The 22727-nt window shown below is 38.7% G+C and overlaps 1 protein-coding gene across 1 annotated transcript; it reads left to right on the top strand.

The window, feature by feature from the left end:
- Positions 1-362: 362 nt before the first annotated feature.
- On the top strand, positions 363-22110 carry setd3 (SET domain containing 3, actin histidine methyltransferase). Its single transcript, XM_052580725.1, has 13 exons — positions 363-507; positions 3331-3458; positions 4578-4670; positions 5578-5726; positions 6425-6497; positions 6820-7076; positions 12223-12281; positions 13236-13350; positions 14231-14305; positions 15105-15271; positions 16232-16317; positions 16865-17025; positions 18895-22110. Exons 2-13 carry the CDS (start codon positions 3356-3358, stop codon positions 19357-19359), a joined length of 1803 nt encoding a protein of 600 aa, XP_052436685.1. The 5' UTR covers positions 363-507; positions 3331-3355; the 3' UTR covers positions 19360-22110.
- The last annotated feature ends 617 nt before the right edge of the window (positions 22111-22727 follow it).

The raw sequence follows: 22727 nt of genomic DNA, 5'->3' as shown, positions 1-22727 counted from the left end.
TGTTGGTTACGTTATGTTGTTGCTGTGATTGACGGTTTCCTCCGCGAATCACGTTGCGCAGACTTTATCCTTTTATGGTCACTTTATGAACCCAAAGAAAACTTCCAATCACAAGGCACACAAGCCTTTTCTGTTTGTGTAGTCAAACCAACCTTGTAAATCTGACCGTACGGATCTACTACTCTCGCGACCAATAAAGTCACTGCAAACGGGTACCGCCTTAACGCGAACCAATTAGATGCGTACAGTTTTGCTACGTTAAATATATTTACGCTTTAACCAATCATCTCACACGTATGCAGTTACGCGTGGAACATTCCCCAATTACAATGCGCTTCTGTACAAGTTCAGGGCGGGAGAAACGCAACAATGGGCCAATCCGCTTTTTGAAAATTGAATTAGGGCGTGGCTTTGCCTCTGAAGTAAGTTAGGTTTTACCAGCAGAGCGAGCAGCAGAAGAGGATTGTATACCAGGTTGACAGGAGGATCCGTGCAGTCAATTGGAAGGTACTTTTGCTGTTCAGTCTGATTGAATAATGTTTTCAAACGTGCACGAGGTGTTTATGATAGTCAACATCATATAATAAACCACATTCCTTCAAATGCGTCGCAAATGTAAGCTATAAAGCGTTTGTAATACAACAAATTGCGAAATACAAGCATGCTTGTTATTAACGCATTGAATGTGTCTCAAAATATTGTGAGCAGCCTACCTAGGCAGCATGTCTGGTTGTCGCAGGCGTATTTAAGGCGTCCAGTACGCTCCCCAAAGTGTTGTTGAACGTTTAAAATGCTGTATGAACGTTTCAAATGTGTCTGTGATGCCCTAAAATGATGTTAATGCAGTCAACCAACCAGTTTTTAAGACACTTGGCCCATTGACGGACAGATAGATGAATGAATGGATATAACGTTACATATGAATGAATGAATTGTATGTTTCTTAATGCATTTGGATAATTCATGATCTCTAGACCCCCAGTGTTTATAATGAAGACTTGCAGTGCAATAGTGTGTAATGTGAAGCAGGTGATCATCTACTGGTGGGTTTGAATGAATGCATTGGGCCAAGCGGAGTTATTTTAAGGCATCAATCTGCTTAGATCATTATCTAATGTACTGATTTTTATATGTACAGTTTATGTGTTTTGTTGTATGTCTTTTGCTATCTAATGGTGTCAGCCATTGCTGCTTGTTCTCTTGTGGTTTCAGTCTTAAGTAGCTTACTTTTAAGTGTTTCAATCCAATTTGCAGTTCAGTAATACAATTGGGCCCCTCATTGTTTAGTAAACAGTTGGCTTGGGGGATTTGATGGACATATCCATTGTAGAAATGTGGGCGGCTTATGTATTTCATCCCCAAGACATAGCATTTTAAATAATTAAAATGGTCCAAATCATGTGTTTTCTAAAAAAGCTTTCAAGACATATGGTTAACTATATGCTGTTGTGCGTTGCCCAATTTTGTACAGTTAGAGCAGCCAGACCGTTTTTTAAATATGGGCACAGCTGCCATAGGAGTCGTTATTTAATTTAACAGCATAGAAGTTTTATGTTAATGACACAAGTTTGTAGTATTTGATGAGTTTCATGTAAGCCACATGTTCAGTGTTTACAAGGAAGTACCTGATTTAGTGCCCTTTGGGTCACTGTAGCCATCCATATAATCCCTCACAGAGACCATTAACCTTTCTTGCCAGTAATTCTAGATTATTTGGACGTGAAACGTTCATATTTATTAGGGATGCACCGAAATGAAAATTCTTGGCCGAAACCGAAAACCGAAAAAGAGAAAACCAAGGCCGAAAACCGAAACCGAAACACCGAAAGAAATTATGCCAAATATTAGTACCATTGCATTTATTGCTATGACCGTGTAGTAACTTTACTAAAATTAAGACATTGCAATTGCATAAATTAATATTAAAGTTTCAAAGATAATTACAATTACATAACTTATTTAAAAAAAAAAAAACATAAAAATACATAATTACAAATGATGCAAATATTTATTAAGCACATTGCAACAATGCACAGTAGAAAATAAAATTCAAACTAAAAATTTATCCCACTCATGTGTATATTTAATAACAATGTACAGGCCTACTGGCCTGCAGAAAGGTTTTAAAATGAACAGTTCTCTCATAAAAACATAGTGCATTTAGGTGAAGTGCATTTGAAATTTTTCTCTGTAGGACTAGAAAAAGTGCATTACTTCTCCAGTTGGCAAGACTGTTTTCACTTCTGGGGATGGGGACTTCAGACAGTTAACCATCTAGCTGTTGAGCAGTTGAGCTTGTCATCTGCCTGACATTTGAGAAATATTTGAGAGAGTGTATTTAAATAGGGCCAGGGCATAAATAAACATTTTTATCAAATTAAAGCAGAAATCTAGCAGAAAATCTAGCATAAATATGGCTACAATCTGATATTATATATGTATATATGTTTGTGTGTGTGTATAAGAACAAAATAGCCAACGTATTCTTATTATTTGAGGCACTTTCTTGCAGAATTCCACTGAACATATCAGACAACGAGGGTGCATGCCACTCATCTGGTGCAGAGACGAGTCTTTTTTTCTGCGCTCTGATCTGTCTCCTGCGCTTGGCGCTTCTCCGTCTCCACGCGGGTTCTCCGCATCCGGCGCGGCCTGGATCATTTCTCGTGTGCGCTGCCTTATTTCCGCATCCAAGTAATGGTCTTTATAACGCGGATCAAGCACATTTGCGATGAAGTGCAGAGGATCCGACAAGATCTCGGTGAGACGTGTGCTAACAGACTCTATAAGACTGTACTTTTCTTTGTTTTTACTTCGTGGTCCGTCTTAATCTCTTTGTTAGGAGACGCTTTAGTGCTGCGAATAAAGGAGTAAGAAGAGAATGTTCTCACTGGTGTTAAGTGAATGTCGCGGGGAGCTCGTGGTCTGCGCTTTGCAGGTGCACGTGCAGGTCGCGGTTTCTGTTTGCGTCATCACAACATTTCGGCCGTGTTGTTTCGGTGATAAAAGTCTATCGGCCGAAAACCGAAAAGGCCATTTTCGGCCGAAAATTTTCGGTGGCCGAAATTTCGGTGCATCCCTAATATTTATACCATTTTGTTATGAATATTCTGTACCTAATCCACTGGACCTAAATATTTATAAGAGGTGTAGAGTCAGTACTTCGCAGACTATTGGCTCATTTATTGTACAGCCTTCTAGGTTGCATGAAGCTGATATGAAACCTGGTCATGTTGCATCTTGAATTTTGCTAAAAAATGTACTGTAATTAAATATAATAACATTTAATTTTTTTTTCATTTGGTTGCTTTCAACTTGCTATTATTACAGCCATCCTCTCTCCCAGACCAGCAAGATGGGTAAAAAGAGCCGAGTGAAGACTCAGAAATCAGGGACCGGGGCCACAGCTGCGGTTTCTCCGAAAGAGATGATGAATTTAATCTCTGAACTGCTGCAGAGTGAGTATAAAGCATTCTTTATGGCTGCATTCTTGTTCTGATATACTGTTGGATGAATTACTCTCATGAGGAGCAACACTGTGCATCACTGATACACAAAAGGCTTTTGTAATTATCCCATAATCCGATTATATGGTTGTTATAATATTTGTTATAAAGTATTTTGGCATAAAAAGTATGCAGCTGGATACTGATAATTTAGCCTCTTTTTGGTTTCTTTATGTTAAAGAAAATCTATTTAGTATTAAATAATCTGAAGTTTTTATCCGAATGGTGTCACCTGAGGTCAAGTGCTCAAGGGTATGGTGGTATTTCAAGGAATCATTTGGTTATGAGTCCAAATTTGTAGCGACTGTGTCGAACAGCTCTTCGTATTTGTGTGACTCATTTTAGGGAGGACATGCACTTGTTTATAATAAAGTCCATCCTTTATATAAGAGGATTTACAAAGTCTGTGAATGCCACAATTTTCACAAGAGCAGCTATTAGAAGATATAAAACAGCCAGCATTTGGTTACCCCGGGAAATGTACTTTAAAGGAATAGTTCACCCAAAAATAAAAATTTTTTTGTTTTTTTGTTGAGAAATGTAGCATTACATCGCTTGATCACCAATGGTTCCTCTGCGGTGAATGGGTGCCGTCAGAATCCAAATCCAAACAGCTGATAAAAACATAATAATCTGCCAAAAGTGTGTGTTTGTAAGAAAAATATCCATTTCATTCATTCATTTAATTTAATTTAATTTCACAAGATGTCAATTGATGGATTGCAGTCATGTGGATTACTTGTAGGTTGCTTTTTTTTTAGCTGTCAGTTATTCTGATGGCACCCATTCACTACACAGGATCTGTTAGTGAGCACATGATCCGATTAATGCAAAATTTCTCTGAATCTGTTCTGATTCTGATGTAGAAATAAACTCATCTGCATCTTTGATGGCCTGAGTAACTTTTCAGCAAACTTTCATTTATTTTTGGTGAACCATTTCTTTAACATGGAGGAATAAGCTGTTTCCCACTTTCCCCTATAGTCAATCATTGTGTTTTGTTAATCTAAGGGTAAGTGATTGTTAAATATAAACTTACTGGACTGCTTTTCTTTTCTTTTCCACATTCAGAGTGTAGCAGTGCTGCTCCCTCTCCTGGGAAAGAGTGGGAGGAATATGTTCAGATCCGAGCTCTGGTGGAGAAGATCCGTAAGAAACAGAAAGGTACACGGTTGTTTCTTATTAATATGATTTAACAGTTTTAAAGCTTTTACTTAGCACGGTTTGCCTCGTGATGTGCCATTGGCCGTTTTTAAGGAGTAAAGTATTAAACTGTCCTAGTTTCTAGAATAAAGAGGTTGGAAAAAAGCAGATGGTGTGGAACACCCAGATTTGTCATTTACTTGTGGTTATGACTTTTTTTTTCTGTGTAAAAGATACACTTTCCAGAATGTTTTTGAAGATATTTTCCCACACAATGCAAGTGAATAGAGAATGATCCTGTAAATCTTCAGACCTGTCAAAAAAGAACAATGAAAGTCATCAGTATGGCTCATGAACTTTTTTTTAAATGATTATTTTCAAGCCAAATGATAGCTTGGCCATTTGTTTTTGGCCTGTTGATATGGCTATAAAAATGTTTCGGAACAACTTGAGGGTGAATAAATTGCTTTTTTTGGTTCTTTTAAGAGACACATAAGAATATGAGAAGTTAGTACAGAAGATGGCATGTTACACATTTCTTTATCTGATAGGATGACTATAATATGCTCATACACAGTAAGTTATTGTACTGTGGCAGACACAGAAATATATTCGGTTACAGTTATGTGATGACTTGAGTAAGATCCGATCACATTATTTAATAAAATACTCAGTGGGGGTCTCAGAGATGTGCATTAGAACACATAAATATCCATTAGAATAAATGTCAGACAGCACATTATGCAGCAGGATAAACAAGAGTAATAGGTAGCACCGTCTAGGTCCACTTGTGTGGTTTTACAGTAACATAATACAGTAGAGTGCCGTTGAATAATGGAAATCATTACAGAGAAAACTTCTCACGCTGATGTTCAGTATACATACAATAGCTAAATGAGCTTATGTTGGGATTGTATTATTTCCTCAGGGGTGTCAGTATCATTCGAGGGCACTAGGGAGGACTTTTTCTCCGAGCTGATGGCCTGGGCTGCAGAATGCGGGGCTTCTTGTGACTGTTTTGAGATCTCCAACTTCGCAGATGAAGGATATGGCCTAAAGGCCGCCAGAGATATCAAGGTTGGTTTTATTTCTCTGATACTAGCCCTGGGATCGTTTGATGGTAAAATGGATAAAAGTCTGTTTTAGTTAGACTTTAAGATTATTTTAGTTATACGGTATGTCGGATACATCTTGGTTTATTGTTTTTGTAAGTTCTGTTCCTGCAGCGCCTTTGTCTCTTAAATGGGATGTTCCCTAGCCAAAATAATCTGCAGTATGAACCAGGTCTCATGCTGGTACTCTTTCTGGCATTAAACACTCATGTATTATCAAGATTCAGTCCGTTGTGTGACATGCTGGCTTTTTCTGCCACCTACACCTACAGCAACTCATCTTATATACTGGTTGTAGATACAAGAGTTGGTAATTATTTGTGAGGTCCTTCTTGATGGTCAGTGACCAAGTGGTAATTACAGGTGTGTATATGTATTTTCACCATCGTCCTTGTTAAATGATTTAGAAGGGAATACATAGAGGCTATTGATCACTGCACATCTTTACCTCCAGACTTGATTGAGTCAATGTTCAGATGGTTTTGAATGGCTGCTACAGTTATCTTCATTGAAGTTTTCAGTTGCTTTTGCTAACCGCTAGTTATAAAATGCATTTTTTAGATGCCATTTAAAAAAAAAACTGGAATTTGAATGTGTCCAGTAAGGACTAGCCCTGTAATTAAACAAACAAAATTTGTTTGTAACGTTTTCTTTCCATTTCAGGCAGAGGAGCTGTTCCTGTGGATCCCTCGAAAAATGCTGATGACTGTAGAATCTGCCAAGAACTCGGTCCTTGGTGAGTTTGCATAGTTGTAGCAACGTCAGTCTTTGACCTCAAACTCTGACAATGGCATGTCACATCTCTCCCACAGAGGAAAAGGAGACAACATTTATTTAAAATGTTACTTTATTGTTCTAGGAATGTTAAATACAACTTTTAGCTCTGTTGACAGCATCTGTGACATGCTGTTGATTACCACAGACAATTTATTAGACTTAAATTTTTTTCATGTTTCAGTTTTCAAAACCTAGCGTGATGGCAAAAGTGAAAAGCACCATAGTTGTGTCTTGAAAACGTTGAAGAAGACTTGATTCCTAAATTCATCCTTTATTCACAGGGCCGCTGTACAGTCAGGACCGGATCCTTCAGGCCATGGGCAATGTGACTCTGGCTCTACACTTGCTGTGTGAACGGGCCAATCCCAGCTCACCTTGGCTGCCCTACATCAAGACCCTGCCTGCTGATTATGACACACCCCTGTACTTTGAAGAGGAGGAAGTGTGCCACCTGCTGGCCACACAAGCCATACAGGACGTACTCAGTCAATACAAAAACACAGCGCGGCAGTATGCCTACTTCTACAAAGTCATCCATGTAAGTCACAGATTCTCTTAATTGTTGGCGTATATGTACCAAACCTTCTTCAGTTGACTCATAGAGTTGTGCTCATATGTATGGCAGTTTTGATGAGTGCGCCAGTTCGGTGACTGATAGCCCTATCTGTGTCTCATACATGGACTGCCAGCCGTTTGAGTGCAGGGCTCTTATAGCAATCAGCTCCAAAACTTATTCAGACTCTCTAGCCACATGAATAGCTGTCCTTTACACTGCTGTCTGCTGAGGTGAGGAAATCCAGTTTTAAAAGGATCCCTGCCATTGAAGGCACATTGGAGATGGGTAAAAGGAGCTTTATAATGCCCTCTTGCACCCAATTTCAGGGCCCCTGATAAGCTGCCATTGACATGGCTCAGAGATGGTGCCACAGTGGCAATCTTTGGCCAGCAGGGGGAGATGTTTACCCCTTAATGTAGTGTTCAGAGCAAAACATAAATGTGCCTGAATTAGCTTTTATGCATGTGCAAAATGTTTAGATTTTGGTGTTAGAAAAGACTGATGCCAAATGCTCTGTTTTAATAAGGAACAATAGGAATGTACTTTTAGAATAGAATATCTTCTTGTTAATTCAAAAGTAAAGACATCTGCTTGTTTCCACAATACAAACTTAACTTAACTGTAATCAGAAATATTGAGTTTTGTTCTTAAATAAGTCCAGTGAAATATCTGCTCAATATTCAGTGGTAGCCTAACCTCTTAAGTTTTCAAATGCATGTTCTTTCCACTTTGGTTATAAAAGGTGCATTATATGACCAAAAAATGTCATTTCAGTGTTGTGATAAATCTTAAATATGCAGATTGAATGACACATTGAGATGGGAGTTCATTTCAATGGGACCGCAATCTGTCCAATAAATTTTCTCCCATTTCTTGGACCTCCTCATGGCTATTAAGGAAGCAATAATATGCTCTTCCAGTCCTCCACAATTTTCATTCAAAATCTCTGCCGGTACATTTGGTTTCTTTCATTAGATGACTGTCAATTAGGGAAAAGAAACTAATATTTCACATTACTGTCAAGATAAGGCATCAAATATTCATGCAAATCGTTAATGTATTTGTCATTTTGTCTGCAAATCTGCTGACATTTTCTTTATTAAATGTTTTCTAGTTTATAAAAGGGGGTTGGAGTGTAATTAGGAGCAGTATTATTGTTCCTCGCACTCTGTTAATAACTTTAATCCAGTGTATTTATAACGTTTTCTATACAGCGACTGAGACGAATAACAGGAAACACAATAAACCGGAATATATGCATCTGTTACTTTAAGCCGTTGGCATCAGTCATTAAAAGTTAATCAATTTGCATATGCAGTGAACGTTTTATTGTCCATTAGGTGGCAGAAGTGAGTTAAGCTTCTAAAGATGCTAGTCTAAATGAACTGCTACTTCCTATGAAATGAACTTGGTTAAAGTTTGTATTGCTAAAATAAAGCTGGAGGACCTTTATGACCTATTGGTGTAATGAATTACACACTGGTCGCACTTTTTAATGAACAAAGATTAATTCTGCGTGGATTTGAGTAGGAATACAGAGTAAAATGAACGTAACTTTTTTTTTTTTGTTGTTGTTGCACATCTAAAGCTCTGTATTTTTTTTTCTAGAGAGGTTCAGTTGAGGGGGAGGGTTGTCTTGCTGGTCCTTTGGTGAGTGTCCTGTCCGCTCCTCTCCTCTCGGCTCTTCAGGTTGGGAGCCAGTGTCACTGTAATGACTACTGTCAATGTCAGCCTCTCTTCTGAGGCGGACGCAGATGACCGGGCTGGAAAATTAGCTTGTCGCATTGGCTTTGAATTGAATTGACCTGATTGTACCTTCCACACATGACTGACAACCCCAACACCCCCCCCCCCCCAGCCCCTCCCCTTTCATGCTTTATCTGGTCCCTGCCTCCCCCCTCCTCCCGGCTTCTACTCGGGAAGAACTGAGAAAGCAAGGCCCTTCACCTGCTGGAATTGAGGAGCTTTTTATATATATTTGCCTGCGTGAAGAGGGATATGCTGTTGTCAACGCCAGGTGCCCTCCGAGGAGTATCAGAGCGCCTCCCACATCCGTGGGGGACCAATGATAGCCAAGCGTTCCTCGCTGGGGCTGGATGTGTGCGTGTGTGTGGGGGAGGTGAACCTCATAAGGTGACCCCAGAATGCAGCGAATGCAAAGTAACCTTGGTGTGCTGCATCTGCCGCTGTTGATGAGAAATGAACAGGGTCCCAGTGGTATGCTCTCATCCCACCCCCTCTCTCTGCACCTGGGAAGATATCTGTCTGACCTTCCTGATGCAGCTCGGGAAATGAGGGAGAGTTTGCGACGTTGAACGACGACGTCCGTTTCATCATTTTTATGTACAAAGTCGAATGTTGAAACAGTCGGCGTAACAGAAGTAAGCCTAAAATCAGTCCCGTTTGAACCTCAGCATGCGCACGGATGACGAGCTCTCTAATGTCGGCCAGTGCGGCGGATGGGGTGCTTGGGGATCTCGTCTCCAGAAAGACCTCCTGGAGGCCACCGGCCAATTAGCCGCGTTTCCCGCCGTCCTCGTTAAGGAGAGCAGGCGCTCGTGGTGGGAGCTTTTGTTTTCTAATTGATTTACAGGGCCGTTCCCCCCTCGTCTCTCTCTGAGCCGCGGTGCCATTGTGGCACATGATGAATTACCTCTCTCTGGTGATGCTAATGCATCACAAGCTGAACCTGCAGCGGTGCAGCTGCCCTTTATCTCCAAAAACTACACCTCATCAAACGTGCCGTCTAAAACTCCCTCTGTTTCATCTAGAACTACCTCTGTATGTGCACACACCCTACATTTTTCCAGACTAGAGGTCTTATCCTAACCCACAGTGCTCTGAGAGATCTAGGCAGACCTCTTCATGGCCTTTCTGCAGCCAGGTTTGCCCTTCCCCCTGAGGTTTATCACTCTGTTCAACTAATTATTGCCTTAATTGAATCTATTAAGGTACCCGGGCACTCGAGTATTCAGCTCTCAGATGGCTGAAAATATCATTAATGACACTTTAACCCCTTTTCAGGTGGCCTATAATGGTTACCAATGCTCAAAGATGTTTTTTTTTTCCTGTTTTTGTGTAGCTGGCCTCAGCACATCTTCCTACAGGAAGTTTGGAGAACCAATTGAGGCTCTCTGGAGATTTGCCCTATTACTTCCGTCAAAACCTGTAATATTCCCCCCTCCCATTCTTACATGAACCACTTCCCTTCATCTGCAGCGTGAGGCTCAAACCAAGTCACTGAATTCTTACTCGTTGGCTTTACCCAATGCTTATCTTTTAATGGGTGTCCATCATCCTACATGAGCGCTGCTACCAAGTCAGCCTGTTGCCAGAATTGGGGTTAAAATGAAAGGAAGTGGACAGGCTTTGCTCTGTTATTATATCGTGCTTTATGAATTCACAGCTGACCTGTAGACCTTCATCCACCTGAGTGTGTTAGACCTTTGCTTGGTTGCTCACAGTGGAGGCAGCTGAAGTACAAGTTTCTGTGCTCTGCTGTAGGGCTACAACAATGTTAAAACTGGACTGTACTCTACCGAAATGCTGAGTGCCAGGTAAAGATATAATGTGGCCACATGGTATCACTGTTTTCACCTCATATGTGTGGGTTCTAGAGCAGAGAGAGGGAATACAGGGATCAATTAGCGTCAGGGAAGTTGATTAATGGGGAGAGAGACGTGGAAGGTAAAAGTTCAAACTTTTTTTTGTTGTCATTCCAAATGACTTTTTTGCCATGGAACACAAAAGATGTTTTGCAGTATTCATTCTCATTAATTATATATATATATATATATATATATATATATATATATATATGTGTGTGTGTGTGTGTGTGTGTGTGTGTGTGTATATATATATATATATATATATATATATATATATATATATATATATATATATATATATATATATATATATATATATGTGTATATGTATATGTATGTGTGTATATGCATGTGTTGATATTTAATAATTTAACAAAATGTTCACATTTACGGTTCTTTGTTTGGTTAATAAAATATTTCATTTTGTTTCATGAAAAAAAAAACTATTATTATTTTTTTATAATTTAATTAACAGCTTGGTCAGGCGTGGTCAGCTGTTTGCAATTTGAGAATTTGATTTTCAAACATATGTTTGACGTTGATTTAACATTTACTGTAACGGTTTAGCAATGTTGAACAGTATCTTTAAAAAAACAGCATCTTACAGTTGAAAATGTTGTTGTTTTTATTTTTTTATATTATTATTATTAAGGAAGTTATTTTGTATTCAGATCTGTAAGTGATTTGTCATTTGAAGTCTGCCAAGTTCACTTTTTCTTTTATGTTGTTTTGGTTCCAGTGTCTGTTGGGCAATTTTATCACTCGTTCTGTGTGATGGACTGATCACCTGAGTCGTGATTAGGATATTCGAGCACAAGCTTTTTGATGTATTGTGTTATATACATATCAGCGCCATTACGGTTTGCACGGTTCCTCATTGTGCAGTACAGTGCTTCATTTCACAGGACAAACGCCACACACACAGCCGTGAGAGCACCTGTGGGGGAAGAGAATATCCTTCACTCTCAGCTTCATACCTACGTCTATTTTTATGGCTCATTTTGCATGTTCAGGAAGGTGCTACGGGCTGGCTGAATTAGACCCTGGCATTCTTTGCTCCCTACTTTTTTCTTCTTCTACGGGATTGTAGTTTTTTTTTTTTTTTTTTGTTCTCCATGACACCCGCTGCAAATGAGCCCTTGGAGGGAGCGAGTCTGTGGCTTTAAATGTAGATTTCTGTGGCACCAGTGGCTCTCTGTCACACAAATTGATGAAGCAGATTTATGACGGCTGCTGGGCACAACAAATTAAGTTGACAGTGATGTATGGGGGGCTAATGCCACCATGATCCTTGCATAGCACCACTGGACGCTCTCTGCCTGGCTACACTCTTGTTAGGATCTGTTAGGGAGCCACATAATGAAATTCCACTGACTGATTTGTGTTTTTTTTTTTCTTGCTCTCTCTTTCTTTCCTTCTTTCTCCGTCTACCTCCATATCTCCTTCTGTCCTGTCCTTTACTCTCTCTTTTCTCCTTTTACTTCCCTCCACTCTCTGTGTTCTTCATCTTCAATTCCCAGACTCATCCGAACGCCAGCAAACTGCCCTTGAAAGATGCTTTTACCTTTGACGACTACAGGTTGGTTGAAATGTCCTACCATGTTAAAAAAAAGTGGAACTTCTCTTCCCTGCTGAGGTTCAAAAAAAGAAAAGAGAAGGAAGATGAGCCGTAGGTTGGTTGTAGGGCTACGCAATGGCCTTTAAAAATGAGGCGTTTGTTCTCATTGTTCTTTCATTAGCACCAAATTATCTGTGAAGGAATAATTTATCATTGGTCCCCTTTCATCTTCAGATTGTTGAATATGATGCAAGTCTGTGCTCCCGTTGGGTAATGTGTGAAGAGAATGGAATAGCGTCTTGTCACAGCTAATGTTGTCTTCAGTGGACTTCACGAAGTTTCGTTTAATAAATTATGTCCAGATTATTTAGACTGGATAAGACCCTTTTTTTCAGAACCAATCTGATCTAAGGTCATTCTATTGCCTTACATGCAGACTATTAAAGCAGCTATTTTCTGTACTTCCAAAAAAAAAAAAATAATAATTTCTCCGAAGTTCACTTGTAATGTAACAAGATAGTTTTATGACCATTTTCCACCCTTGCTTTGGCTTTAATAATTAAACAGGCCATTTTTACTCCTTACATTTAATAATTGTAATATGCAAATAAATGAAATGTATCATTTGCTGAACATTCTAGTTAATAGATGTTGAGGGTGTTGATGTCAGTGCCATGAGTATCTGAATGATCTGTTTTTGCAGATTAGTGTCTATATATGTTCTGGGTGGACTGGGAAGGGAATTTTGTTTTGGGTGTACATTAGACTCATGAAGATCTCAAAAGAGCAAGAGAAATCCTGTTTTCCATTATATTTCCCTTTAACATCTTCAGAAATTTTAGTTGATCAAATGCAAAGACAATACTTTGAAATGATCCAGAAAATGATCCATTATTTCAACCAGTTTTTTTTTGTCTGTTACAAATATTGAACCAGTTTTGAATGTGTAATGAAGCAATGGTATTTGTATATCAGGTGGGCAGTGTCCTCTGTGATGACCCGTCAGAACCAGATTCCCACAGCAGATGGAAGTCGGGTCACACTGGCCCTCATCCCTCTCTGGGACATGTGTAACCATACCAATGGCCTGGTGAGTTTGCAGCTCTGCTTCAAAATGAACACCAAGCTCCCCATCAAAAATAATTGATGAGAAGCAGAAAGCTTTTGCAACCAATTCAGTTGAACCATTCTTCCATAAATTCCTGCATGACACGGATGTTTACAGTGCTTTCACTTGTACTGCAGTCTTGGAAGTACAGAAAAAAAGAAAGAAAAAAAATTACTTTTAAGGAATGCAAGAGCATCTAATGTGATTTTATTTTTTATTTTTTTCGGTAGATTATGCCATCATCCCAAGGGATCTTTTGTATTTATTTGGATAATTTGTCTTTGATTGCGCTTTATAGCTCTTGCCACAGAGCAATATATCGCCTCTGTTCATATGATTCTGTAATGCACTTATATCCTAAAACCAAGTTTTATTTCCAATTATCATGTGCATTGAAATTCACGGCCATTAAAATGTGTAATGAAATGGGTTTTCTGGTAATCCCATGGTTAAGGTTTAATAAAAACACATTGTATGTGTTGCAGCGTTTTTTTTTTTTTTCAGACAATTTACTCAAAGCTTATTTGATTTAGTTGATTTCTGAAGATTTTAAGAGATTTAATAGTGAAGGATTGTATTTGTTAGAGTGTGTTATTTTAATAGGTTGACACTATAACTTTTAATAAGTGGCGTTTATTTGTTGGATTTGCCCTGTTGTTTTGATTTATCTTTTTCTTACCCACAGAAATATTTCATAAACTAAACTTGCAGTTGTAATCCCTAAATGTTTATAATTGCCATTTTAATGTGCGCAATTATATTTTTCATTTTATGTTAAAGTAACAAAAAAGTTTGGGCTGACCGGGCTGAAGTTTGGGTGTCCAAAATGTTTCAATCACTCACAAAACCTGTTCTGTTCTAGATTACTACTGGCTACAATCTAGAGGATGACCGATGCGAATGTGTGGCTCTCAAAGACTACAAAGAGGGTGAACAGGTGAGACTTACAGCACTAGCACAGCAGCTCAACCGTCTTAAGATCACAATTAGGATAGCAGAATATAATATCCAACATAATCAGCATGTGGATTTCGTGCTGTGCTCTGTCCACCTAATGCACTCTATTCACACACTTTCACCTCAGTGATATTGCTGTATGCTAGTGCTTCTGTGATGCGTTTATTAGCCAGTGGCCATTGTGGAGGCCCGGGGGTAATATCAGAGCGGAGGCATTCAGATCCAGCCATGGGGAGAGCGGATACGCGGGGCACACAGTTGACAGGCCAGGTATACACCCCCAGCCCCCCACCTCCAGAATGTGAATTATTTGATAAGATTCGCAGAGACAGCCAGTGGAAGAAGAAAGAGTGCGGGGGCCGGTGTGTGGGACTCGGACAAACGTTGGGGGGAGTAGGAGGGGCCGTTTCTGGAGCGTTGCTCCGTTCAGAGCCGTTTGATCCCTGATTCCTGCTGCTGATTTTGCACTCAATGTGGAGAGGCTGAGATCAGAATTGAACTGTGCTTTTCTCAGCCCCCTCTCTTTCTCTCCAGCACTATGTTTTATCTCTCTCTTTCACACACTCTTTGCACGGCACTATCTGTAAATGTTACGGATGTACTGTTTAGCGGAAGACGTGAGCAGTAGTATGGAAAGGAAGTTTTCAGGGCTAAAATGGCACTGGATAATATCACATCCGTTCCCATAGACCTGGGCATCCATGAGTCCATGGGCAGTGCATTACTGTAGTAATGTGTCGTAGTTATGCCAAAAGGTTTTCTGGTTTCTCTACCCTCAGATCTACATATTCTATGGTACAAGATCAAATGCAGAGTTCGTGATCCACAATGGTTTCTTCTTTGAGGACAACGCACATGACCGCGTGAAGATTAAGCTGGGTGTGAGCAAGAGCGAGCGTTTGTATGCCATGAAGGCCGAGGTTCTGGCTCGTGCTGGGATTCCTGCGTGAGTATCCTGCACAGGAATAACAAACCACATGATGCACGTCGAGCCAGATGTTTGATTTCTTTTGTAGCTTTTCTTTTTTCTTCTTATTTATTTCTATTTGCTTTAGATAAGGCATGAAAATGTGTCTATGATTATAACCAAGTGAACAGGAAGTTTGAATAGTCACTTAATAATAACTTTACTTGAAGAACCGCTATATGATTTAAAAAAAAAGAAGAAATAATAATATATATTTTTATTATTATTTTATTTTTAGTATTATTATTGATCGATAGATGATATCAATTTAGTTTTTATTTATTTTTGTAATGTATATTGTATTAGAGGGTGACAGTAATTCTGGAGGGGAGTTCACATGTAATTAGTTTTTTCTTTTTCTTTTTCTCTGTAGCTGTTATCTTTAATGTGTAAGGTTTTCTCAAGTTAACATTCCTTTCAATCCCCCCCCCCCCCCCCCCCACAGTAGAGTCATACTGCTGCAGGAATCATCATCCAGGTGTAACAGAATTACAGTGCTGTAAAACCTCTTCTATTGTGGCATAATACTCTCAGTGAATTTCTGTCACACAGATCAATATCCTTTAAGTCTCCAAAACAAAATCCACATAGGCCAATATGAAATTACCTTTTGATTCAGGTCATAGCCGGGATGCTCCTTTTCATCCCACTCTAAGTCAGACAGGAAGAGGCCATAGATATGCTCCAGTAATTAAACGGTAAATTATAAATGATTGAGCGTGTTTTTAAAAATGCATCAAGTTCAGTGGCCTCTCATTGCTTCAGATCAATCAGTTGTCATGCGACGGGGAGCAGCGCCGTGGTCTTGTGCAGGCAGGAGGCTTCCATTAGCACCTGCCCGTTCCGCTGGAGTTAATTGGGGTTTAATTTGAGAGAAGGGGGGGGGTCTATTGAAGTAACACCCTGTTCTGAATCCTCTCCGGTTCTTCTGCACCTCAGGTCCAGTGTCTTTGCCCTGCACTGCAGCGAGCCGCCCATATCAGCTCAGCTCCTGGCCTTCCTGCGTGTTTTCTGCATGACTGAAGGTAAGAATCGCTGTTTGTCCCGATACCTTGATGTCTGGCACTAAGGTACACCTGTGGGCCATAAAACAGGAAATGAGACGCCATATTTCATATCACATTCTTACATTAAACTAGTCAGGACAACAAAGCCTAAACAAGTGTCCCTCGGGTGTCTAATTGGTCAAGACAGTGCGGCAGATGTGTGGAAGGACTGATCCAGAGTGAGTGAAATATTAATAAGCATCTATGTAGGAGAAGTTTTTGTCATAAATCCCATAAAGCAAGGCCATGTCCTCTGGCAAGACCTCTTAAGTCTGAGCTGATACATTATTCAGAATTTTTATGTAAATTTTTAAACGAAGCGAAGCCCCTGTGCTGGGGGCTTCTATTTTACTAGTGTGACAGGATTCAGCGGTGTGCACGAGCAAAGCACTCGTTCGGCAAGCCCTTTCATCTCGTTAGCAGCCGTGTAATCATACCTTACATAATCGCCGCAGATCAGACCTGCTGGCTCACTAGCATGGCAGATTACTCCCTTAAGCAGAGAGGTGTGCGTTTCTGATTGCAGAGGAACTCAGGGACTACCTGGTGGGCGATCACGCCATCAACAAGATCTTCACCCTGGGCAACGCTGAATTCCCTGTCAGCTGGGAGAACGAAATCAAGTTGTGGACCTTCCTGGAAACACGGGCTGCGCTGCTTCTCAAAACCTACAAGACCACCTCAGAGGTGCTGGAATGATGGCAAACAATCTTTGAACTTTCACACAGATTTTTTAAACCCTCTTTTGAAAAAGTTTAGTTTGCAAAGGGAACAAAGGTAGCAACGTTCTTTTATTTGCTGCTCAAGTAAAATGTTATCAATTTTAAAAACCGCTGTGCTGCTTAATATCTTTTGGGGTTTTCAGGATATTTAGACAATTAAAGTTCAAAAGAACGGCATGTATTTTACTTTTATTTTTTTTATTTTTTTTACATGCATTTACCTATCTAAATGAGGACATTGTATAGACTTTTTTTACATATAAAAACATTAAACATTTTGCAACTTTACCATAACCCTAAGTACCACTTTTTTTTCTGTGAATACAAAATATGCCATATAGTTCTGTACACACAGTCAAACCAGAAATTATTTCGACACCAGATATATATTTATTTTTATTCTTTTTGTTTTTACTAGTGGGTGCAGGACACTTTAGTTTATTTATGTAAGTGAGGATAGAATAAAACAAAGGAAACAATGACATACTTATTATATACAAAAATTCTTCATACAGAGGACTACCAGTAAAATTGCTAAAAATGTGTGACCAAAAATTATTCAGACACTTTGAACTGACCATGTTTTGCTTGAATGAACATTTTGTCATTAATCACTCACCCACATGTCGTTCCAAACCCGTAAAAGCTCGGTTTGTCTTCAGAACACAATTTAAGATATTTTATTTTGAGACTGTCCCATAGACTGCCAGGTAAATAACAGTGTCAAGGTCCATAAAACCTGGGACTCAAGCCTCCAGATTTTCCAGGTTCCAGGTTTTCATCCAAAATATCATAAAGTGTGTTTCAAAGATGAATAAGCTTTTATGTGTTTGGAACGACATGGGGGTAAGTGATTAATGACACTATTTTCATTTTAGGGTGGAGTATCCCTTTCCTTTAAGTGTTTTTCTTTCATTGGTAATGCAACCTTTTTAGACCACAGACTGAACATAATGTAGCATTGCTTGGTAATTGGTTGACCTAAATTGTATTATATAAGTGTGTACTTAAATTTAACAACTGACAGCTATTCAACCTAATTCATTACATACCTTTCTATAAAAGTTAGACATCTGACATTAGAATGATAAATTTGTTCTGACACAGTTTAACTCTGACGTTCCCGTTGTATTTCATTATCGTTTGCTAAACTATAGCTAATAAAGTGTGATAATGTGAAAATTTTTATAATTAAGGTGTCTGAATAAATTTTTGGTTTGACACACATTTAAAAATTTGTGCCATCAAACGATTACCCGCGATTAATAGCATCCAAAATAAAAGCTTTTTTTTACGTAATGAGTGTATACTGTTTATTATTATTATGTATATATAAATACACACTCATACAGTATATATTTTGAAAATATTTACATTTATTATATTCATAGTAGCCTATATATATAATTTATTTAAGCTTAAACATACTTTTTTTTTCTTAAATATATACATGCATGTGTTTGTTTTCATAGGTAATAAATATACACAGTACACACACATATATTATGTGAACAAAAACATTAATTGTGGATGCGATTAATCTTGATTAATCATTTGAAAGCACTAAATATGTGTATGAATAGCATATTCTATATTCATGCATATTATATTTGTGCATGCACACTTTGCGTATTAGTTTTTTGGTTCAAATGAAAACATGGAGCCAAAATGTGGAATTTAGAATGAAACATACTGTTTCTTAAAACAGTAACTGCAGATAGTTTTGTCACAAACTGGATTTGTTATCAAGCCATTTTGTTTCCGATTGGTTAACAATGATGATCATGTTAACCAATCGTTATTAGTTTAAGATTTCTGTTGTTGTGATGTTTAGGAGGACCGCTCCATGCTGGAGAAGCCTGACCTGTCCCTGCACTCCCGCACTTCTATAAAGCTACGGCTGGCAGAGAAAGAGATTCTCGAGCGTGCAGTGTCCTGTGGTCGAGCCAAGCGCTTGCACTTCCAGAAGCAGATGAATGAAGGAGCCCCGCTGCCTCTGTACGAAGAAAGCGACATCGCCCTTTTGGAGAATGCAGATGCTAAACTCCCCATAATCCTGCGCAAACTGGAAGAAGACGATGAGTGTGTTCAGGAGGAGATGAACCTGGCTCAAATCAAGCCGGACGCTGCCTGCCTGGACTCCTCCAAGACGCCCGTCCTTAATGGCCAGTGTAAAGATCTCAATGGTACTCAAGAGGATCCTCCAGGAGGTGATACGGTGGGGAAAGAGAGTAAGGTTGAGAAGCAAGACCCGAGTACCATACGAACTGAAGGTGAATCAAAAGATGGTGGCAAATAGTCATAACCAGCGTACAGTGGCAATCTTAGTTCCTGCTATTTATTTATTTTCTTTTAAGAGACTCACAAATAGGAGCAAAAGCTTTCTAAACTAAAGCAGTGGATTTCGGTTTAATCATTTTTTGTTGTTGTTTATTAAATGCAGCTTAAGTATGAGCTAGCTCCAGCTAGAAGAAGCCTGTTGTTTGTTTTCATTTTATTTTGTTGGATTTTTTAATCAGTGCCACATTTGGTTTCTTTTGTAGTAGCTTCGCTCTTTCTGCCAGATAAAGGTAGTAACAAGGTGAGGAAGTAATTAATCATATCGACTCCCATCTAGATGAAGGCTTTCTCGGACTTCACTAAATGAAAGAAAAAAATATATGACTTTAACATGGTAACGTTGCCAAGGATGTTTCTGTTTAGTCATCTAAAATGCTGACTGGGGATTTAACTTCTCTTTAACCAGCCGTTGCTGTAGATCATGCCAGTAATGTGCTTTACGTTTAGTGCTGCCTGACAATCATTACTCTTATGTTCTGACATCGATCTGTAAAGAGATCATCACTGCCTCGCTGCTCGCTAGTTACTTTACTCGCATAAAAAGTAAGGTTACTGAAAGACGTCAGTCCCAAAAAAGTATCGATTTTCATGCACTTCAGAGAACAGTACGTGCATTCTCAAAGTGAGTGTTGGTTTTGGGTTTTGGTGACCATGCTCTGAATGTAATTCAAGGTTTGTGTGTTAAAGCTATACTCTCTATTTTGTTTTTTGTTTTTGTTAATCCTTCTATGCTTATGAAACACTTTGCAGTTAATGGACACTGAGACTATGATCTCGGAGGACTAACTTCTCTCATACAGTATGTGATCTTTGGGAAATCTATTTTTGTTGTCCTTATTTTTATGCAAGTATTCATTGCACCACCAAAATGATCTCTCGCATTCGTCATGCAACTGTTTTGGTCATCTTTAAGCCTTAACAAATGTCATTTAGTTGGATTGCAGATACAGAAACACTGATCCAGGATGAAGATGTGCATCACCCACAAGGTCAGCTTTTAAATAACAAAACATTGGGGACTATTAATTAAAGAAATATTTCACAATGAGAAATCTTCCATTATTCACTCACCCTAATGTTGCTACAGATGTCTCTATTGTTATTAATTTATTAAGCACTGTATTCTAAGTATTTTAAAATCTATATGATACAGTTTTTGTCATTTACCCAAAGCTAATCAATTATTTACTGATAATCTTGCGTCTCTTCCTCATACAAAGCTGTAATATGGCTTCGGAACACTTTGAATATAGATTTTTTTTGTTTTTAAAAAAAGCTTTTCAGCACAGCTTTTAGTCAATACGAACTGTCGATGCATAATAATTATTCATAAAATATTTTATAAAGAAATATCCTCATATTATACCCTGTATATTATGTTAAGTAAATAATTAACATTTTTTTGGGTGAAATAATTATTAAATTCTAGAGCTGTGTTCCTCTACCCAGTCACTTAATCCATAATTAATGACTTATGTTAGGTAATGAGAAATTAATCAAAATATCAGAATACGTCCCCATTGTTTTGTTATCCTTTTGAAGTTGTGTACATGGCAATGGAATACAGAAATGGAAATTACATTTTGGTTCAAGTGTTCTGCCCAACTAAACAGCACTGTTCAATATACTGTTTAGAATGGTTTATGATGTTGAAAGATGATGAGTGTATGGAAGCCTGTCACTTGTTCTTGCTGCTTCTGTATATAGATTTATAGCTTTGGAAAGCTAACAGCTTTAATACAGTTATTCTCAAATCTTTAATGTGATCTAGCCATACAGTAAATACACAGTGGATTGCACTGACTCCCAGTATTTCAGTACAACTGTATAGGTAAGAGCCATTAGAGTCTGCCTACAATGACAAGTCCAAGATTAAAGTTCTGTGCATTTTTCACCTGAATCAAATAAGGTGGAGTGCTTTTCTTCAAATCTTTTACCTGTCTATCTGTCTTTAAAAGGGCCTTTTAAAAAAAAATCCCCATTAGGAGACATAAGGGCACTCTTCCATTGTCCTTTCATTCTTCGTTTCATTTGCAGGGAGAAAAAAAAAAGGTTTTATTTAATGTATTTTTTCATTCTTTGCCCCTCAAGCCCCATTACAAATTTATAAAAGAAACATTATCTTGAATCATTTAATTCGGGGCAATTAAATTTTGAAATTCCACATTCATTATTCATGGGCTTCAAGATAAAACCCCTTTAATCCTTGAATAGATTATTATAATGGGCTATAGTGTGGGCAGTGGTAAACTCGGGCAGCCCTGCACATGTCCGGTATTGTTAGTATTCCTCATGTCAGGGCTGAGAGCAGGAGTGCATGGAGCTCCCTTTGGCCTGGGACCATGCCACCAAAGTAATTCTGCCTATGAATAATACACAGCGCTTCTATTAATATAGAATGCCGTCAGACCCCGGGCGGAGGACCCATTGTCATGCAAGTATTTACCAATACATGTGCTGTACTTGAGAGAGGGGGGCTATCTTCGAAGGTTGCGGGGTCACATTTCCATGCACGTTAAGTGGTTGAGTTCCCAACCACTGTGCTCTTAGAAATAAATGTTCCATAAAGGGATTTTCAGCTCGCTGTCATACAAGTTGAATGTGTCTTTGGAAAACCATCTACAATGTGATCCAGAATCTGAGACTGTTAGTGGAAGTTGGTTTTGCATTTTAACAAAATTTGCATTGTTGAAATAAACTTACGAATGTATTTGGTTTGTTTCTCTTTTTGCTTTATAGGGACAATAACACTCTAGCTGCATTAACTCCACAAGTTTGTGTAAAATCAGATGAAAATGTTCTCCATTATTTAAAAATGATCCAAAGAGCATATTGTGCTTCAATGGAAGCTAGAAGAACTAATCGTCTGTACAAAGTGTCACAATTTAACTTTCTTTTAAACTATATTTCTAGGTATAAATGCTAAAAAGCAGTCTCAGATTTTTGGACCCCGCTGGCGATTCACAAGCGTGAGTGCTTCAGTTATTCAATGAGATGTAGAATAACTAAAATATAACTATAATATTCCAAAAAAATAAAACTTTAAATCTCTTTAAAGCTGTCTTTTGAAAGCTTTCTGCTTGTATTCAGATCCGTCTTTTAAACTGTTCAGGTCTTCTAATGCTGACCCAGTGTCTGCGGCCTTGTTACTCTGTCAGCTAGCGTGTTGAGAAGAGCAGCCCTGCATTTAGTTCACACATTGTCTGTCTTGAATCGAGGATTTTTGGTATCTTGTACTTTTCTACCCATGGGAAGACCCTCTTTGTATTTTAACCGCTAAGCAACCCTTGCAAACAGTTTGGTGTATGAGACATTATGTGGTCGGAA

Source organism: Carassius gibelio, chromosome B17, assembly GCF_023724105.1.
Source record: "Carassius gibelio isolate Cgi1373 ecotype wild population from Czech Republic chromosome B17, carGib1.2-hapl.c, whole genome shotgun sequence".
NCBI lineage: Eukaryota > Metazoa > Chordata > Actinopteri > Cypriniformes > Cyprinidae > Carassius > Carassius gibelio.
Note: the sequence above shows the minus strand (reverse complement) of the source record. Positions and strands in the feature narration are given on the sequence as shown.